The sequence below is a fragment of the Hoplias malabaricus genome, chromosome 6, assembly GCF_029633855.1.
Source record: "Hoplias malabaricus isolate fHopMal1 chromosome 6, fHopMal1.hap1, whole genome shotgun sequence".
Taxonomy (NCBI): Eukaryota; Metazoa; Chordata; class Actinopteri; order Characiformes; family Erythrinidae; genus Hoplias; species Hoplias malabaricus.
Genome location: NC_089805.1, coordinates 8,473,618 through 8,492,351, shown reverse-complemented (window position 1 = coordinate 8,492,351; position 18,734 = coordinate 8,473,618). Strand labels below are relative to the sequence as shown.

General features: G+C 40.6%; 1 protein-coding gene across 1 annotated transcript; it reads right to left on the bottom strand.

Annotated features, from left to right (window-relative positions):
• Window positions 1–449: 449 nt before the first annotated feature.
• Window positions 450–9,285, bottom strand: xab2 (XPA binding protein 2). The gene is made up of 19 exons (XM_066674613.1): window positions 9,133–9,285; window positions 7,842–7,990; window positions 7,343–7,466; window positions 6,978–7,175; window positions 6,534–6,668; window positions 6,196–6,360; window positions 5,925–6,069; window positions 5,579–5,730; window positions 5,244–5,363; window positions 5,013–5,144; window positions 4,757–4,888; window positions 4,526–4,639; window positions 3,855–4,017; window positions 3,402–3,592; window positions 3,042–3,164; window positions 2,464–2,635; window positions 1,360–1,486; window positions 1,071–1,183; window positions 450–988 (listed from the first exon to the last, which is right to left on the bottom strand). Exons 1-19 carry the CDS (start codon window positions 9,166–9,168, stop codon window positions 927–929), a joined length of 2,553 nt encoding a protein of 850 aa, XP_066530710.1. The 5' UTR covers window positions 9,169–9,285; the 3' UTR covers window positions 450–926.
• Window positions 9,286–18,734: the final 9,449 nt, after the last annotated feature.

Sequence of the window (18,734 nt, the reverse complement as noted above, 5' to 3'; positions counted from 1 at the left end):
ATCTTTTTCTAATAAGAACATGTACCCTTGTTAATCATGATTTCCAAAGCCTCTGTGCCCTCAGATTTAAAATGTAAACAGGTTGCGTATAAACTGTGGCGTTTTGAAAAGTAAAAAAGCTGTACTTCTTAAACTCAAAGAAGTCAAAGTCCTTATTAAGTCAACATCACATGTCCCTTGAATGTCTGGAGGGATCTGACCAAAGGCAGCACCAATGTAACTGCACTAAGAGGATTAGCTCGCCTAACTATTTTAATCTAATTATGGGGGCATGACATTTTTCTTCATTATTTTGGTGTGTTGAAGTTTTTTTGCTTTTGCAGTAGTTTAAGTTACTCTCAGTGCTTTTGTCTCCTTCAGATAACGATCAAAACCTTGATACTACTTTATTCAGATGCTTGTTTGTGCTGTTTAAATGCCAAAGCATTTTCCAAAGTACAAATTCACTACTACACCAATGCAAATCACTTGTTTGGAATTTAATTTTATGAAAAAGTAGACATTTACAGTAAAAAAGACAATGAAAATGTTATTCCTCCACAACACAAATCATCTACAGTGTCAAAACCTTTAGCTCTTCAAACTCCACCCATTCAGAGTCCTTGAAGGCTGCACACTGATACCTTTTAACTGTGTGTGGAAGCTATCCAAAATATGTTGGGCTTGGTTCAGTGGTCTTGTACCACCAGAAAGACTTTGGAACATAATTAAGTCAAGCAGAACAGTGTGTGTAAGAAGAGTGCCCTCTTGTGTTCTGAAGAGTTAATCTGCCAATGCTGGACACCAGCAAACATGACTAGAAAATCTTAGCTTGGACATATGAAACCGAGTGTGGTATGCTCATTTCATAGCAGTCATTTGTATTTTAGAAATATTTTCTATTTCAAGCTACTGTCAGAATATAGATCATTGACACCAACAGACATTCAGTCGTCTTTCAGTCCTCCAAACACGGCAGTGGGGACGCTCTTCTGCTCCAACTGTACCTCTGCTCAAAACACAAAACAGACAACATTAGACTACAGAAACAAGTTAAGTGTTTCTAATGTAGAATCTGCAGAGGAACTCACCGTCTGGTTCTCCATCTCCATCATCATCCTCTTCATCATCGTCATCAATGTCAATCTCATCTGGGTTGGCTTGTTTGGCCAGTTCAGCTAGTTCACTTCGAGAGGTGTCACTCCTGCACATTTATTAAACACACAGTCAGAGAAAAGAAACAAGCCAATAGCTCAACAGAGATCAGCAGGACCTTCGTTTGCTTAAGCTTGCATACACAAAGGGTGGCTCCTGTGAACGGGCTCTGTCAGTCATATCTAGATATGTAAACAGAAAAGAGCAAAGAGGTGTATTTCTCACCTGACGAACAGTATCTTTTCTTTGGGTTTCGCTTTGTCCTGTTCAGCCTCGGCAGCAAGCTGCTGTGCCTTCTGTTCCAACATCTTCATGTCATCAACGCCACTCTGGCCTGGGGCAAGGTCCGATACTGATAGGGAAAAAACACATTAGATGATCCACGAATGTACTTTTACGATATACACTAACCTAGCAACACACTGTCTGAAATCCTGTAGCCCTATTCAGATTAGGTTTATTGCAATACTTTTAACATGCCTCTACAGAGGAAAAATGCTTGTACTGTAGTCAGGTTACAGCAAAACAGGCATGTGAAGGAGCGTCTATTGGATGTTCTATATTTTCTATAAAAATCAAATTGTAGTTAATATTTTTATCAGTAGGGCGGCACGGTGGCGCAGCAGGTTAGTGTCACAGTCACACAGCTCCAGGGACCTGTGTGGGTTGGAGTCCCGCTCCGGGTGACTGTCTGTGAGGAGTTGGTGTGTCCAAAAACACACGTTGGTAGGTAGATTGGCGACTCAAAAGTGTCTGTAGGTGTGAGTGAATGTGTGTGTGTCTGTGTTGCCCTGTGAAGGACTGGCGCCCCCTCCAGGGTGTATTCCCGCCTTGCGCCCAATGATTCCAGGTAGGCTCTGGACCCACCGCGACCCTGAACTGGATAAGCGCTTACAGGGAATGAATGAATTTTTATGATTAAGTAAAACTTAATTCCCTTTAGCTGATGTTTAATCCCACTTTAATCAGCATGCAGGATCTTGCTTTTCTGACTGACTTTGTTAATCCTCCTGCTAAATCTATCCAAATTTAGAGAAGAGAAAGACTTCTACTTAGTCCAAGTTAATGTCTGGGAGACTCGTTCTAACCATCCATTATCATTTTAGAAAAGGGTTAATGAGAATACAAGTTTGGAGAAAACATGATGGGACCAGCATTTTTAGATTTGTCCTATAATTTTCTAAGGAAAGAAGGCATAGACATTTCTAGTCAGGACAGCAATAACCCCAGAACCATGTAAACTTGTGCTTGGCAAGAACACAACAAATGACAACACATTGGTTTCATTAATATATCTGATATGAAACTAGTGAATTGAGACTGACTTACTCGTGCCTGTGGCGCTGGTGGTGGCTTTGAGCATCTGTGAGGACATGAAGTTGACCTGTGTGTTGTAGGTAGCTTGGACGCTGCGCTTTATCCTCAGCATCTCACGAATGGTGTCCTCGTTCCCATGACGAATCTCAAACTCCTTCCACGTCTGCCAAAAGTTTGCAGTCATCTGAGAAGAAAAGGAGAGATTACAGTCAGAATAAGCTAGTTTTAAGAGTGAGCACGGAAACAAACAAAATGTAGTGTAACATTCTCTGGGGGAATAAAACATTTTTCATTTTTGTACTGAAGCTATGTGGCTACTATAGTGAACAAGTAATGGTAGGTTATATCCCATCAGTTAGCACAGTGTAACTTCAAAATATCATGTCAGGTTAAGTAATCTGAAAAAGTCCTGCTTAAATGAATTCAGACACGGTGTTAAATACTACTATCTATAAAAATTAACAAAGCAGCATTAGTCTGTTAGCTGTGGTGCATAACTGAAGCAGCATATTTCAGATATCCTTGGACTGTATTTAGGTAAAGGGATAGGTGTATATCTTGTATGAAGATGTATAAGTTGGTATTCTCACCCTGGGATCACACATCTGGGAGCAGTAACAATAGATGGCTCTGGCCCGGTCAATCTCGCCCAGTTTGCTTTCCATGTCAGCAAAGCGCAGACACATGTCCCTGGAATGCTGATCTGGGAGGACCTGTAAAACACACACCAACACGGTGATGCACAGCTGAAAAACACATGCTGCCACTGTGGCCGCTGTTGGTCTGAACTGAGCACACTACAATATGTTCAGATAAGAGCTCATAATGTGTTTAGATTTCATTAAGGACATGAGAGTTCCTTGGAATAACACAACTTTGACCAAATGACATTTTATAGTGAGCTGATAATGGCCCTCACACTTAAACCACTGCTTTATAGGGTGCAATACCTCAATGGCTTTCTGGTAGATAGCTCTGGTGTGGGTGACTCCATAGATTTCTGCAGCTCTTTTTATATAAATATTGAACATGTGATGGCGTTCCTCTGTCTCCACAGCCTGTGTGGCTCTCTCATACACAGCCATAGCATGCCTGGCAAGCCCATACTCCTCCTCCAGCTTGGCATACAGCAGGTAGATAGCTGTTAATTTCACAAATCACACACAAAAAAATAAAAAATAAAATAAATCATCATTTGGTTGAAAAACACAGACAAATGAAACATGGACTATTAAATATGTCGTAGTATTTTTTAATCCAAAGCTAAAAAATGACTATGAACTAGGTCTCGAGACATTAATTCACTTTGTCGAGTCACAAAGGACCCCAGAAAACAAGGAGTTTAATAACTACACTCAAGCCTCTTTTAATTCTTTCAGCAAGCTCTTCAAACAATGCCTTACTCTTGGCAAATTTCGAAGGACAGCCATCCAAAGCCTGCTCAAACAGGTCTCGTGCTCTCTCCAGCTTTTTGCCTCCATAGCGTTCTATGAACTTGGTGAGATATGTATTCCAGATGTCATACACATTGGGCCACTTGAAGAGTGCAATACCACGCTCGTATGCCTGGAAGATACAAGAGAGAACATGTGATTTATAAAAGCTACAACCAAAGCATAACTGAACTTACAAACAAAGAAACAAAGCAATAACTGAACTTAAACAAGTGGTCCAGCTTATCCTTCAGGTTATGTAACGTATCCTTTGAAGTCATGCATCACTGTCCTCACACTACAATTATCAGCATGTATAATGCAAATACGCAACAATACTGAGCTCCCCCACTGAAACAGAAATCCTAACTGCGAGCACAGCCACTAAAGTAAAGACTAATGCATCACAAATGTAATATTACCGATATGGTCTTATACAGGAAGTATAAATACGTCAAAGAAATATCCTCCACCTTCAAAATACATCACCAGAAGAAGGTTTTCATAGTCTAAACTAGAACATGTTCCACACTATAGAGTGTCCAGTGTTGAAGGCAGGCATGAATAGCTTTCAATGGTTACAATTTTTTACACAGTACCCCTTTAATATAATTAGAGACTGGTTGAGAAAACAGACTTACCTTGAAGCTTTCTTCAAAGTAATTATGTTCCTCAAGAAACATGGCATAGTTAATGATGATCTGTGGTGTGGCTATACGGAGATCAATGATGCGGTCATAGACGGCCTTTGTCGACTGCAAGAGAGACAAAATTATCCCATTAACATATCTAGCCAATATAATTCAAATTTATGTTCATCTCACGTATCTTTCTTTAAGAATGTGACAGAATTATTGCTGATTAAACGATACCTGGAAAGTGCCAAGACTCTCCTCCAAATCCGCCAGCATCGACCACACCTTCAGTGACTTATACACTCGATTCTGCACTGGTTCTGAAGAATCAAAGTACTCTGCCTTTCTTGCTGGGATGGCTGTGGCTTTCTGAGGAATAAAAAAACAATCCATAACATCATAACTCTCATGATCATTAACGTAGGTCAACCATTAAATAAGATTTGAGAAATCCCATTGCGCCATCGGGCTATCTGAACATTCACTGCCTCACCCTGAGTATCCTCAGTGCCTGGTCGTAGTTCTCATGGCGTAATTCCATTTCCCCGTATTCACACCACACCGCTGCCAGGTCATCTACCTGTTTGTATTGCACCTTCGTGGCCTTCTCAAAAATAGTCCTGGCCTTAAAGGAGCATATGGCATTGAATAATATTAATATTCAATAAAATTACAAAATTTACATTACAAAAGAGACTGAAAACATTGAGCATATTTGTCTTACATCATCCAGCTGCTCATTATCCTCGTAGAACCTGGCAAATGCAACCCAAAGGGAGTGGGGCTTCCCTGTGGCTTTCACTGGATCCACTGTCTGAACAGCCTCGGTGTATGTGTTGATTATCTACAAACAAACAGATGTTAAAACAAACTGCAAATAAAAGCATGAATGGGATGGTTTTCTTGAGATCATTAAATATCTTGATACCCAGTCCTGGACTTTGGTGATTTTCCAATATAAGTGTGAACATAAAAAATCACCAAACTGTGCACTACTCTGGCTCCCCAGGATTTGTACGTCTGGAGCAATGTACTTGGAAGACCAGTTCTCAAATTTACCTGTCGAGGATTGCCTTCGTAGAGTTTGACTCTCTTGTGCCACTCGTGAACATTGTGTGGATTCTGTCGGAGCAGAACGCTGTTCAGTAAAAGAGGACGGCGGGTGATCAGCTGTTCAAACCGAGCCAAGCGTAACTCCAAGTCAATATCATCTATTAACAGGAAGATTAGAATATTGGTCAGAATAAATGCATGTTTTTTATTATCGATTTTGTAAACACTTATGTTTGCAGTTCAAGACATTTTACAAAAACCAACACTTGAATATTTCCAGGCCCAGATTTAAAAGGTCTGTTTAAGATTATAAGTGTAGCAGACGATTAATAATCGTCTCAGTATCTCTCACCATCTTCGTCATTTCCCATCTCTGATGTGGTCTCCATTTTAGCAGCGATCATGCTTTCCTCAAACTGAGCATAACTGTCAAACACTTGGGTGAAATCTCGTACAGTGACTACAGTCTGGATAGCTTCCTCGTACACATCACGTGCCTTAAAGTATGAAACACAGGAGAAAGCACATGTTCACATTCTTTCTTTGTAGAATTTTCCTTTTTCTGACAGAAAAAACAACAACAACAAAAGGATGAAGGCAGCAGCAAGTGAATGAGGGCATACCTTCTCAAAATGACCACTGCGGATATAGTAATCAGCCAGAGAGCACCAGAGTTTGCCCAGCTGGTCTGTGAATCGTGTGAGGCCACCGCGAATGATGGCACCCACATTCAGTGAAGTAACCTTGTCTGGGTTCTGGGAGATGAGGTCACACAGCTCATGCCACAGCTGCAAGAGGAGACCAAATAAATTAGGCTTTGTGATAAAATCTCCATGTTATTTCTTTATAGTATCAAACAGAGGCCACACAGAAAAAAGTATAGCTAAATTCTTTAGGAATGAGCGGAGATCTACAAAAGCCTGATTGAATTAAAAATATAAGAAATAAAACATATGCTGACCTGGTAGTTTGACTTTCCTTCTTTTGAGACAAAGTTTTCATCATTGACCACAGCTGCCAGTCTGACTGCTGCTTCATCCAGGCGTCCTACAGAATGCAGATAATCTATGTATTCCTCAGCGTTTTCTGGAGAAAGCTAGTCAGGGCACAAAGAAGATGAAAGTTTGAATGAATTACTTTGGAAAACAATGCTTTAATACTTCTGGATACAGTACTACAGTAATTGATAGTCATTATCATATTTGTGTATAAGAATCAAATTTGAAATCTGTGTGTGCATCATAAACACTTCTTAACAATAGATTTTAAATATATTCATGAGTCATACACAGAACACAACAATACTATGATCTTATAATACACTATGTATTACTTAACATTTAACAGTTGAGGACTGTTTCTCAAGCTTGTGTTCATCAATAATGCAGCACAAACCCCTTCTCACCTTAAGGTATCGACGGTAAACCCGAATGGCTGTCTCGGGAAGTGGTAGGTTGCGGGCAAACTGAAGATACTGGGGCCAGATTCGAGTGTGTTGGGTAATGGGCAGGGCTCTGAGTGCCCGATCAAACGTCCGACGGCTCCTTGTAATTTTGCGCTGAGATACAATGAACTGACAGTAGTCCAGCCATATCCTTGGCATCTGAAGGAAGTCCAGAGAAAAGATATTTAAGTATTGGTAGCTAAACTATTGTCACTGCCTGCCTAGTAAAAATAGTATTGAATTTTGAGGGTCTGGATCCTTGTAGAGGTCGGTGAGTATGCATCACAACTTGTGTAAAACTGCCAAAATATGCTGGGACATTTTACCTTGTGCATAAAAACCAGTGCTCTTTCATGGCAGTTGTTGACCTCCTCAAAGGCTGGATCTGTTATACACCTTCCCTTCACTTGCTTCCTCCTTTCTCTCAGATAGTTGTACCACAGTTTGTAACTGTAGAGTTCACAAAGATGTAGAAATTTGTACAATTGGAAAACAGTCTTATACCAATTTCAGCATAGTCACACTAAGTGATTTATTATGACATACTCCATTCTAGTGAAAACTGTTCTGAATTTTTCGCAGTGGTGGTAATTGAGAGCAGATGTCTGAAGAGTTTAATGCCACTAAAAGCCCCCTCATGAAATGTTGTTACATGCAATGGTTATAAAAACACAGATTTTCACATTAATATTTTAAAGCAATATTTAAAACACTAAGAAAATTCCCCTTTAGAAATCTACATAAATATATGATCTTATATCAGAACTCCTACTGAAAGATTTGAGGATATGGGCACAGAGATCTAAACAAACTAAATGCATTTACCTGCCAGGTAGCTCCTTCAGTGCTCGTTCATAAATCATATTAAGCACGGACTTTGGGGCATTTTGCTTATGTTCGATGTAGCGCATCCAGCATTTGACAGAATATGGATTTCTGATGATTTCCTCTTCATAAGGTAAGTCATCTTCCTCCTGAAAGTTGAATATAAAGACGGAATTAGTTGATAGCATGGGAGCACACAGCTGCATTGTTTTAGACAGAATCCTGAATAGCCAAAATTTTTAAATGTCCTCCTCGTTTCTACACTTGTTGACCATCTGATCAGCTCCAGTGAATTAGACAGCAGTGCTGCTGGTGTTTTTAAACCCATCAGTGTCACTGCTGGACTAGTATAGTTCTCCAACCAAAAATATCCAGCCAACAGCATTGTGTGGGTAGCACCCAGTGACCACTGTTTAAGGACTAGAGGGTGGTCCATCTTCAAGGTGCATCAACAAGGCATGTGTGTTTAATACAGTGGACAGTGAGTGAGGACCATGTTTAAAAACTCTAGCAGCACTGCTGTGTCTGATCCACTCACACCACCGTAGTGCTGAGAATCCAGCACCCAAAAAAAAAGCTGGTGTTTTGGGGGCCCTAAACAAGTGATGATTAGTGAATCTTCGTGGATTCAATGGTGTGGTTGTTGACAGTAAATAAAATTTATTAGTGTTGAAAACATGGTGATTTGGGGGCTTTTCCACAAAGCAAACTTTCTCAGTTTAGTCAGATAAGTGCACCATGTAAGTAGCAGGGAGCCATTTCAGACTTAGTTTTTCCAAAAACCCACGAAGCAAATATGAGTTCACTTAAACCTACTTCATAAACGGAACAAGCGTCCATAATATTAATAAATACCACTGTACATATTACTCAGGTGTAAGTTTTCAGTTGCTAACTAGCCATTTAGCATGTCAGATAAACGTTCACGAATGGTTAAGTTTAAATGATCTAACAGTCGCTAGAAGACGTCCTGAAACAGATGTTGTCTCGTTAATCTGGGTATCCACTTTAAGTGAAATGAACGATCAGTTACCCTTAAATAAGCTAACGTTAGCTATTAACATAGGTCTGAACACACTGCTGACAGGCTCAGTCCCTAGTGGAATTTTTCGTTCCACCTTAAATGAAGCAGGGGTTCGCTTTCGAAAGGATCTAAATTTCAAACCTAGCTGAATGTAACCGCTGTAACATTTAAGGTGGAAATGAATAATCGAATACGAAGCCAACTTTAGCTTATTGAGGCAAGTGCTAACTAGCTAATTTTAATTCATCAAGAAAATGAAATACATACAAATGTCACGTCTCGTTTCCCATTAAAGGTTGGCATGTTTTCTTCTCCTCTAAAGATTATAATATGAGGCAAAAGATAAAACCAATGTAGCCGGGAAAAGCTACTTTGAACGTGTTGTGTACGCAGCGCTAACTCCGCCTAAGTCTTCTTCTGAGGTTAGGTTTAAAACTGAGGCTTGTTACTGCCCCCTACAGTTTATTGAATCTAGGCCTCAAATATGTCTCAAATTAGTACCCCTGAAAGATATAAACAATATTTATTATGTTTTAGTCCCTGAAAACCATTTAATACTCCATAAACTGGATCCCTCACAAAGGGGAGACATTAAACAGATTTAGTGCAATATCTCTGACCGCGACCCTCCTGAAAGGTAAACAAAGCCAGTAACAATCTCCTTTTGCCGGTCTCTATTGCTCTATTACATATATAACTGAATTAAATATATGTTTGTACATTTTTGCACTTCACTGGAACATGTAGCTGCTTATGAACTGGTAAAACTATTTATTATTATGAATAATAATATTGCTGTGGTGCAGCAGGTAGTGTCGCAGTCACACAGCTCTAGGGACCTGGAGGTCGTGGGTTCGATTCCTGCTCCAGGTGACTGTCTGTGAGGAGTTTGGTGTGTTCTTCCTGTGTCTGTGTGGGTTTCCTCCCACAGTCCAATAACACATGTTTGTAGGTGGATTGATGACTCAAAAGTGTCCGTGAGTGTATGTGTGAGTGTGTGTTGCCCTGTGACGGACTGGCGCCCCCTCTATATTGTGTTCCCACGTTGCGCCCAATGATTCCAGGTAGGCTCTGGACCCACCGCGACCCTGAACTGGATAAGCGGTTACAGATAATGGATGGATAATAATATTGCACTAATTTCTCACCTCTGTTGAATTTTTGTTCAGTCATCCTTAGAAAATCTTTAACATACTGAAACATTAATTGTTTTACAGCATTGTATGACATAAAGACTTAATAAACTTAAAAGAAATTTTCACTCATTTTTCAGCACATTTAAATAATGAAGATTAATGAAGTCAAATCATATTACCAAGTCAGAATATTTCTCAGTGGGCTGATAGGAATCAGATGCCCTTAAACGCAGCATTAAAGCATACAATTTATATGACACAGAGATTCAGTATACTGTGTTTACATCTCAGTAAATGAAACATGGGGAAAAATAAAAATCAATGGAATTCCTATGGAATTTGATTCCTATTTAAATAGTTTTATTTCTCTCTCAGAATAGAACACCAGAGTCACTGTACATAATCATGAGTTTTACTTTATACATTTCAGTTTTAATCAATACATATCATGTGCAAAGGTGATTTGAATACAGAGATTTTTTTTAGTTACATTAAATATTTTTACACAGTGTTAAGAAAGAACTAGCGCAATGACATAGCCATTTTATTCCTGGCCACTCACTGGTACAGCCACTTTATTACTGGCCCCTTTATTAGAAGCACTTTCTATTTTTCTATTAGCTCCATTGTTGATATACAGTTAAAGACTGTAGTTCATCTGCTGATGGCCCTTCATCCATGGCCAACTCTGCAATGAAATAAGCCTTTTACTACAATCCTTGCCAAGTTTAAATACAACAAAGCAAGATTAATTTATGATTCTATAAAATAAAAATGAACTGAACATTACATATGTGTTTTTGGAGAAATAATTTGGCTTGCTCTATTGTGCTGTGAGCCATGATCTTGTGGTAGTCTATTTTTAAATGACCTCAGCTGATGTGCTACAGCCTGTAACTGTATATCTATACCTATATAATAGGTGTTTTCTGCCAGCAGGGCCAATACGTGTAGACAGAATATAGATGCACAGGATAAACTAGCTGTTCAATATATAAGACATATTGCTTATTTCCTTTTAAAACGATCCTTCCTCTCTCTCTCTCCATCAACTTTCACTCGACCTTTCCCAGGCTCCCGGCACTTCTCTGTGGTGTTTCCTCGAAGTAGCTGAGCGGTGTGGACTTTCTGTATGAGAGAGAAATAGTCCTCATCTGGGCTTATGGGGCAGGGTTGACTGGTGGGGTTTGGGGGGGAGGGTCTGTGGTGGGGCGTTCGACTGTGGGCTCTGTGTGGAGATGAAGACCTGGAGTGATGTCTCCTGGGTCGAGGAGAACAAACTTGAGGTGTGATAGGAACTACAATGCCCTCGCCACCCGGAGTTCCAATCGTTAGAAAGACGTCAGGGTAAGAGACCTGCTGACCGTCCATTGTACTCCCCTGAAAGAGACAAAAATGAATATATACCTGAAGTCACTCTTCTGTCATTCATTGCTCAAGGAAATAAATGAACATATTATGAGCAAAAGGCAGTAAACTTGATGAGAAGATATTGTAGTGCATCCTCTCTCACCTGTCTGGGAGGAGTGAGGCACACAGACACTTGGAATGTGAGCTGCAATAAAAGAGAGTGTTTAGTTATTAATCTAATCCAGCAACAAAAAATCTAATTTACTCAATGCCCTTTACATCAGATGATGTCAATTAGCCAAACATATTTGGGTATGAAGCTTTCCACTGCAACAAGGCACCAAACACTTCCTGGCTGATTGATTCCTTTTAAAATAAAGGAAAATAGTGAACATCGTATATTGCTTCAAATAAACTGGATGAATGAATGTATTAAGTAGTACGTCAGACTGACTTTTGCAGAAACATTACTGTCATACTGCATCCTCTCCTTCTCTGAGATGGGGCTGAAAGTTGCTGATCTAGGAGGAGGCCGGGTGAGTGGGTCTGGCTCTTGAATGAGGGACGTAGGTCTGGATGAAGCCCTTGTGAGCGCTGCAGGTGACCCTGGGGTCAGGACGATTTGCGGAATTGTTGGTTTCTCAATCTGGTTCGGCTGTGGCATCGTAGCTCGCTGATCATCCATTCGTTTACTCTGAGAGTTAGCCACAAGGGTAAAGAACTGTTCTGTGCTGAGTGCTGCATGAGAAATAGATGGATGTGAGGTAATGTAGTCCAGTAATGCACCTTACATAGGCTAATCCATTTAAATTCCCTAACATAAACAGGTGTTGAATGAGGCTGAGGTCAGGGCTCTAAGCAGGTCAGTCAAGATTTTCTGCACCGGTAAACCATTTCTTAAAGGAACTATGCCGTCCCGAAAAACATGTTTCAGCTGTTTCAGTGACCATTGTTAGTGTGTGTCGCTTGGCACAGCACATTGGGATTCATTGTGTGTAGTTGCTTATGCATTTTGTTGGCCAAGGAAATCCGCTTTAAGGCTCGGAGGTTCCTATGCTGATATTGCAGACAATTTAGTTCTATTCAAAGGCAGTGTTTACTGATATGGAAAAATCATGGACATGATTCACAAGTATAAAATGTTATAAAATTCATTACCATTTGGATCAACACCATGTAGGTGGTTCTCCATCCATCTCCGCACTTGATGCACCAAGGAGAAATACTGGTCCTGTTCAGTGCTGTATGGTGTCTGCAGCAAACCAGAACAGAACGAATCAAAACAATCTCAAACACACCCTAAGTGTAGGTGATCTACCAATATGTGTTTGGTGTCTTGAGGTTTTCTCAGCCTTGCCTCAAACTCAGTTATTAAAAGATATAAAATGATCTTATACTCATGTGGCTTCTGAGACAGCACCAATGCTGGTATATACATAAAGAGGTGGCTATTACAGAACGTCAGGCATGCAAAAAAAATTAAATAACTAGATGTCAAATACCTGGGGTGTGTGGTTGCTGTTGTTCTGGTGCCACTGCGGTGTTTCTGCAGGTGGACTGATTACTGATGATGACCTCCTGGAGGCTGTTCCAGATGATTCTGGTCCAGATGGAGCCTTGTCCTGCACTGTGGAGTCAGGGCTAGTCCAGACTTTCCGGGGGGGAGCTGGGGTCCCCAGTTGTATATGGGGTGCATAGCAACGCTGCTCCTCCATCCTCTGGGACTAAAGAAAAGAAATGGGGAGTCAGAACGTTTAATGGAGAGATGTATGGCCAAATAGCCGAAGCATCACTGTGCGTTCAAGGACTTGAGACATCTAAAATAATGGATGAAATCCATTTAAACCAAGCGTCTTTAAAGCATCCACAACATGCTACTGAAATAAAGTGTCACCAAATGTGTTTCTCAAGCTGCTAGCAAAATATTTTTTCACCAAGAAGTCTTCTGATTTCTGGGATTATCAGAACATCTTTCAGGAGTGATGTATGAGCAGGAAAACTACTTGCCTGCACCCTGGAGAGTATGTTGTAAAATCGTTCTGCTTCTTCCGTAGTCAAGGGTGTCTGTATATCACCATTTGGCGTTTGTATACCAGGTAAAAAGCCGAGTGCTACCCTCTGGTCATCGAGCCTATGGCTCTGGATTTTGGCCACAAGCTTAAAAAATTGTTCTGGATCCATTCCTGTTTGAAAAAAAAGGTCACTGAAGAACAAATGAATAAAATTTTATGTTTTATGACTTTTTTTATGTAATTTCATTTCTAAATAATTGGGGCATTATACAATACATACAATATGGTGTTCCACAAGGCTCAATTTCAGGTCCTTTACTGTTTCCACATTTTTTCCACCAAACAAATAAATAATAGGGATCAATAATATGCTACTATCTCTCTTAATTGGCTCGATTTACTTTAAATTGAAGTTTAAGCACACTGCTCTGGTCTTATTTATACTCTACATTAAAAAATAAGGTCTTATTTTCTGTTTGGCAGATCTTACTGATCTGTTGAAGCATTGCAGCCCATCCAGACCACTTCACTCAGCTAAGGCAGGCTTACTACAAACTGCTAAGAACACACACAGCTGAGTAGGTGGGAATTCCTTTTCTTATATTGCTCCTACACTCTGGAATAGCATTCGATAAGTGGTTTTAGGATTCCATTAATATATATTTGTTTATGTCAGTATATACCTGGTGTATATCTCCTTTTTCTAATTGTGCTGTTATTTTATGAAAATATACTACAGTGTTTCATCTTTTACTATGATATTTTGTAACTAAAATGAAATGTGCTATATTATTTAATAACTTCTTCTTCTTTATATTATTATACCTACCTTCAGGGAGGATGTTTGATATTTCAGGGGAAGGGTGTGTCCTCATGTTGGGGTCCAGGTAGCAGCGCTGGTCCTCCATTCTCCCACGTAGTGCCACACAGATCAAGGACAGCAACCTTTCTTGCTCGGCTGGGGTAAGTGTCTGATGGGCAAGAACCATATTATAGTGATGAAGGCGTGAATGTGTAAGTGAGGGCGGCACAGTGGCGTAGCAGGTAGTGTCGCAGTCACACAGGAACCTGGAGGTTATGGGTTTGAGTCCTGCTCCGGGTGACTGTCTGTGAGGAGTGTGGTTTGTTCTCCCTGTGTCTGTGAGGGTTTCCTCTGGGTGACTGTGAGGTGTTTGGTGTGTTCTCCCTGTGTCTGCGTGGGTTTCCTCCGGGTGACTGTCTGTGAGAAATGTGGTGTGTTCTCCCTGTGTCTACGTGGGTTTCCTCTGGGTGACTGTCTGTAAGAAGTGTGGTGTGTTCTCCCTGTGTCTGCATGGGTTTCCTCTGGATGCTCCGGTTTCCTCCCACAGTCCAAAAACGCATGTTGGTAGGTGGATTGGCGACTCAAAAGTATCTGTAGGTGTGAGTGTGTGTGTTGCCCTGTGAGAGACTGGCTGCTCCTCCAGGGTGTATTCCTGCCTTGCACCCAATGATTCCAGGTAGGCTCTGGACCCACCGCGACCCTGAACTGGATAAGCGGTTATAGATAATGAATGTGTAAGTGTGTGTCGCCCTGCGAAGGAATGGCACCCCCTCCAGGAAGTGTTCCAGTCTTATGCCCAGTGATTCTGGGTAGGCTCCTGACCTACCACAACTCTGAACTGGATAAGCGGTTCCAGACAGTAAATGAATGAATAAATTAACAACATTTGATTTCTAATCCTGAATTTGAACTGTAATCCACTTTGCTGTATTGACAGACTCCACTTCTCAGGCAAGGCTTTACATCACATTAGTCTCATGTGAAGCTGCTCTCATTGAACTAGCAGTGCTATTTCTATGGAGATTAGAAATGCTGTGTCTATAAAATTGAATGCCTGTGCAAGTAATGAGGGCATTTGGGGGCATGGGGTAGGCCTATACCCTACACGTAAATGATTGCATGAAATAAATATGAACGCATTTTTAAAGAACACTGAAAATCTCTCACCTGGATGGGGGTATTATGTTCAGTCTGCATGCTGTCGTTGTGTGAACTAGGGCTGAAAGTAGCAGATCTTGGAAGGGGCTTGGAGATTGTGTCTGGATCATGAGTAGGAGAAGCGGGTCTGGAAAAACTCTTTTTCTGGGTAACAGGGGTGTCTGGGGTCAGGATGATTTGTGGAGGAGTGCATCTCTGGTCTTCCATCCTCGAGCTCTGAAACAGTGATCATCCAACACATTATTCCAAGATGTGCATAGTAGATGAAATAAAGCAAAGCTCTCCTTTCCTGTGAGGAGGCTTGTTTGAGTACTGCTGTAAAATGTGGAAAGCAGAATAAATAAAGAAAAGCTGTTTGATGTGTAGATGTGAAGGTATGCGCTGTGGTGTTTTTGTTGTCTTTTTGTCTGAATACTGGAAGAGTCACCTGTGCTCGGATAACAAAGTTGCACAGTTGGTCTGATTCCCATTTATTCATTAGTGCACTTCCTTTGCTGGAATATATCTGTATTCCTGGCAACAAATTCATCGAAACTCGCTGGTCATCCATCCGCCGCCTCTGACACTCAGCCACTAGCTGAAAGAACTTTTCAGGATCTAGAGTAGTTAGTTCTGGAAAACAAAGAAATTATATCTAGAGTTAAGATTCATTCATTCATTCATTATCTGTAACTGTTTATCCAGTTCTGGGTCACGGTGGGGCCAGAGCCTACCTGGAATCATTGGGCGCAAGGCAGGAATACACCCTGGAGGGGGCGCCAGTCCTTCACAGGGCAACACACACTCACACCTATGGACACTTTTGAGTCGCCAATCCATCTACAAACATGTGTTTTTGGACTGTGGGAGGAAAGCGGAGCACCCGGAGGAAACCCACGCGGACACAGGGAGAACACACCAAAATCCTCACAGACAGTCACCCGGAGCTGGAATCAAACCCACAGCCTCCAGGCCCCTGGAGCTGTGTGACTGCGACACTAACCTGCTGCGCCACCGTGCTGCCTAGTGTTAAGATACACCACCAAAATTTAATTTCTGGTGGAAGCATTTGCATCAAACAAAATTAATAACTCACAATGGGTAGTACTAACAATACAAAACCAACATTAGAACAATATTTTAAAGAGTCAGGGGGTCTACAAAAAAAAAAAAATCTGCATGGATAAATGGCTAAGATTTACACCATGTCATTGACCGTGGTTTGATCTGAAATGCTACATTTCACCAAGTTTGAATTTTTCACAGTGATGGTGATAGGAACCAGAGGTCTTCTAAATTGAATGCCCCTAAAAGCCAGTCTTTACAGTCAGTTATTGCATTCAGTTGTTATGAATACATTAGATGTTGTTTAATCCACTCTGTACAGAGAGAAAACATACAGAAATAGAGGGTGGTGTAAGACTAATATCATGCAAAGGAAAATTTTATTTTTGAGAAGAGATATTTTGTGAGCAGCTTGTTGTGCTCTAGTTTCCTCTCGCATTCCAAATCACACGTTGGTAGGTGGATTGGCGACTCAGAATGCCCGGAGGTGTGAGTGTGTGAGTGAATGTGTGAGTGTGTGTCACCCTGCGAAAGACTGGCGCCCCCTCCAGGGTGTGTTCCTGCCTTGCACCCAGTGATTCTGGTTAGGCTCCAGACCCACCGTGACCCTGAACTAGATAAGCGGTTACAGACAATAAATACATGAATAAATGAATAATTATTTTTAATTTAATAATAATTATTTATTTAATAATTATTAAATGCACTTTGTCGTGATCATACAGCAGCAAAATAAAATTTGACCTTCACGTGATTAGTAGCAGTGAACACACACATCCACTTTGGCACCCAGGGAGCAATTGGAGGTTTAGGTAATTGATCAAGGGCACGTCACCTCTGAATGTTGAAAGAAAAAAGAACACTGTTCTTTCACTCCCCCCTTCCCCACTTTTTCCTGCCAGTACCAGAGATTGAACTGGTGACATTTCAGTCCCAAGCCCACTTCCCTTACCTTAAGACTATGGCTGCCCCAGTTACAACAATTAACAACATTGTAATGGAATATAAAGTCTAACCAGGGACACTGCTGAAGTTTGAAGTTTGGGACGTGGTTGCTGTGATTTTGTCTTGGTCACAAAGCTGTTCCACCATCTCACTCTGCTGAACATTTTGAGGGAAGCTCAGGTGCTGCTCATTGTCTTCTGTTGACAGCTCCTAATGCAGAATACTGATTCAGCTAAAACACTCAATTTAAATTACATGTACATATTATTACGTATTCGAAGTTTAGATTTTTACAATGTGAAAAAAAAGAAAAAGAAAAAACAACAACAACAAAGCAATAAAACAACAATCTGTTTCAGAATGAAGAATAGATTTTTTCTATTAAAAATTGTAATACAATTTATGGATTGTATATTTTTTATTTTTAATCTCAGCACCAAAATCTCCCAGGCATTTGAACTACCTTTGGCCTAAATGACCCTCAGTATGTGCTTTTAACAATAGTTATTCAAAGGTTTCAAAGGCACATTGAAGATCATGAAACAGAGTACTAAAGATTATACACCCAATATAGCACATGGTTGCTTTATGCTAACAAAACATTTCTTACATTTAAAAAATAACCATGATATAAGTCACTGGCAGTTTTGAATGAAGCCAAGGTGTCTATCAAACATATGACCACACTAAATTAATAAATGAAGAAAACATATAGACATTCAGTATAAAATTTGTTCACTTATAAAACCTGCTAAACAAACAAACGCTAGAACATTAAAAAATCCAATATATATATATATATATATATATATTTAAGCAAGTGTCGTACCTGAGGTGGCTCCGCTACTTCATTTCCTCCAGAATCCCCCTCTTCCCCTTCAGTGGACTTCATTGTGAAAGCGCCCCAAAACTGCACAGTGTATTAGCTCCCAAATCAGGAATTCCCAGATTTTAGAACTTGTTGGGAAACATTAAGTGATATCCTCTTCGAGAAAGTTCATGAATGCATGAACTACCAAACAACAGAAATGGTCCTCATGTGGTTGCCTTTCTTCTCTACAAACAAATGTGACAGTTTGAGGATTGTGAGAGCGCTTTTAAAAGGTCTCCGGCACCAAGTATTAACCTGTAACCTATTAAGAGACCGGGCCAGTGCTCTGAGTGTAATCCCTGATAAAAAGCAAGTAATCCTTCACGGTGGAAGGCAATGCCCCTCTTATCACCGGCCAGTCCGACCCACTGAGTGTTAAATGACGAGTGCCTATGAAAGATCAGTCCTATGAAGGCAGCTGTGTGGCAGACCCTGATCGTTGAGCCTCAGACAAAAAAGTAAAGGCTCAGCACTCAGAGGTCACTCAACATGACCTCTACAACCGGTGAGTGTTTTTGAGATTGGAGAATAATGGCACGGGTCATTTCTGC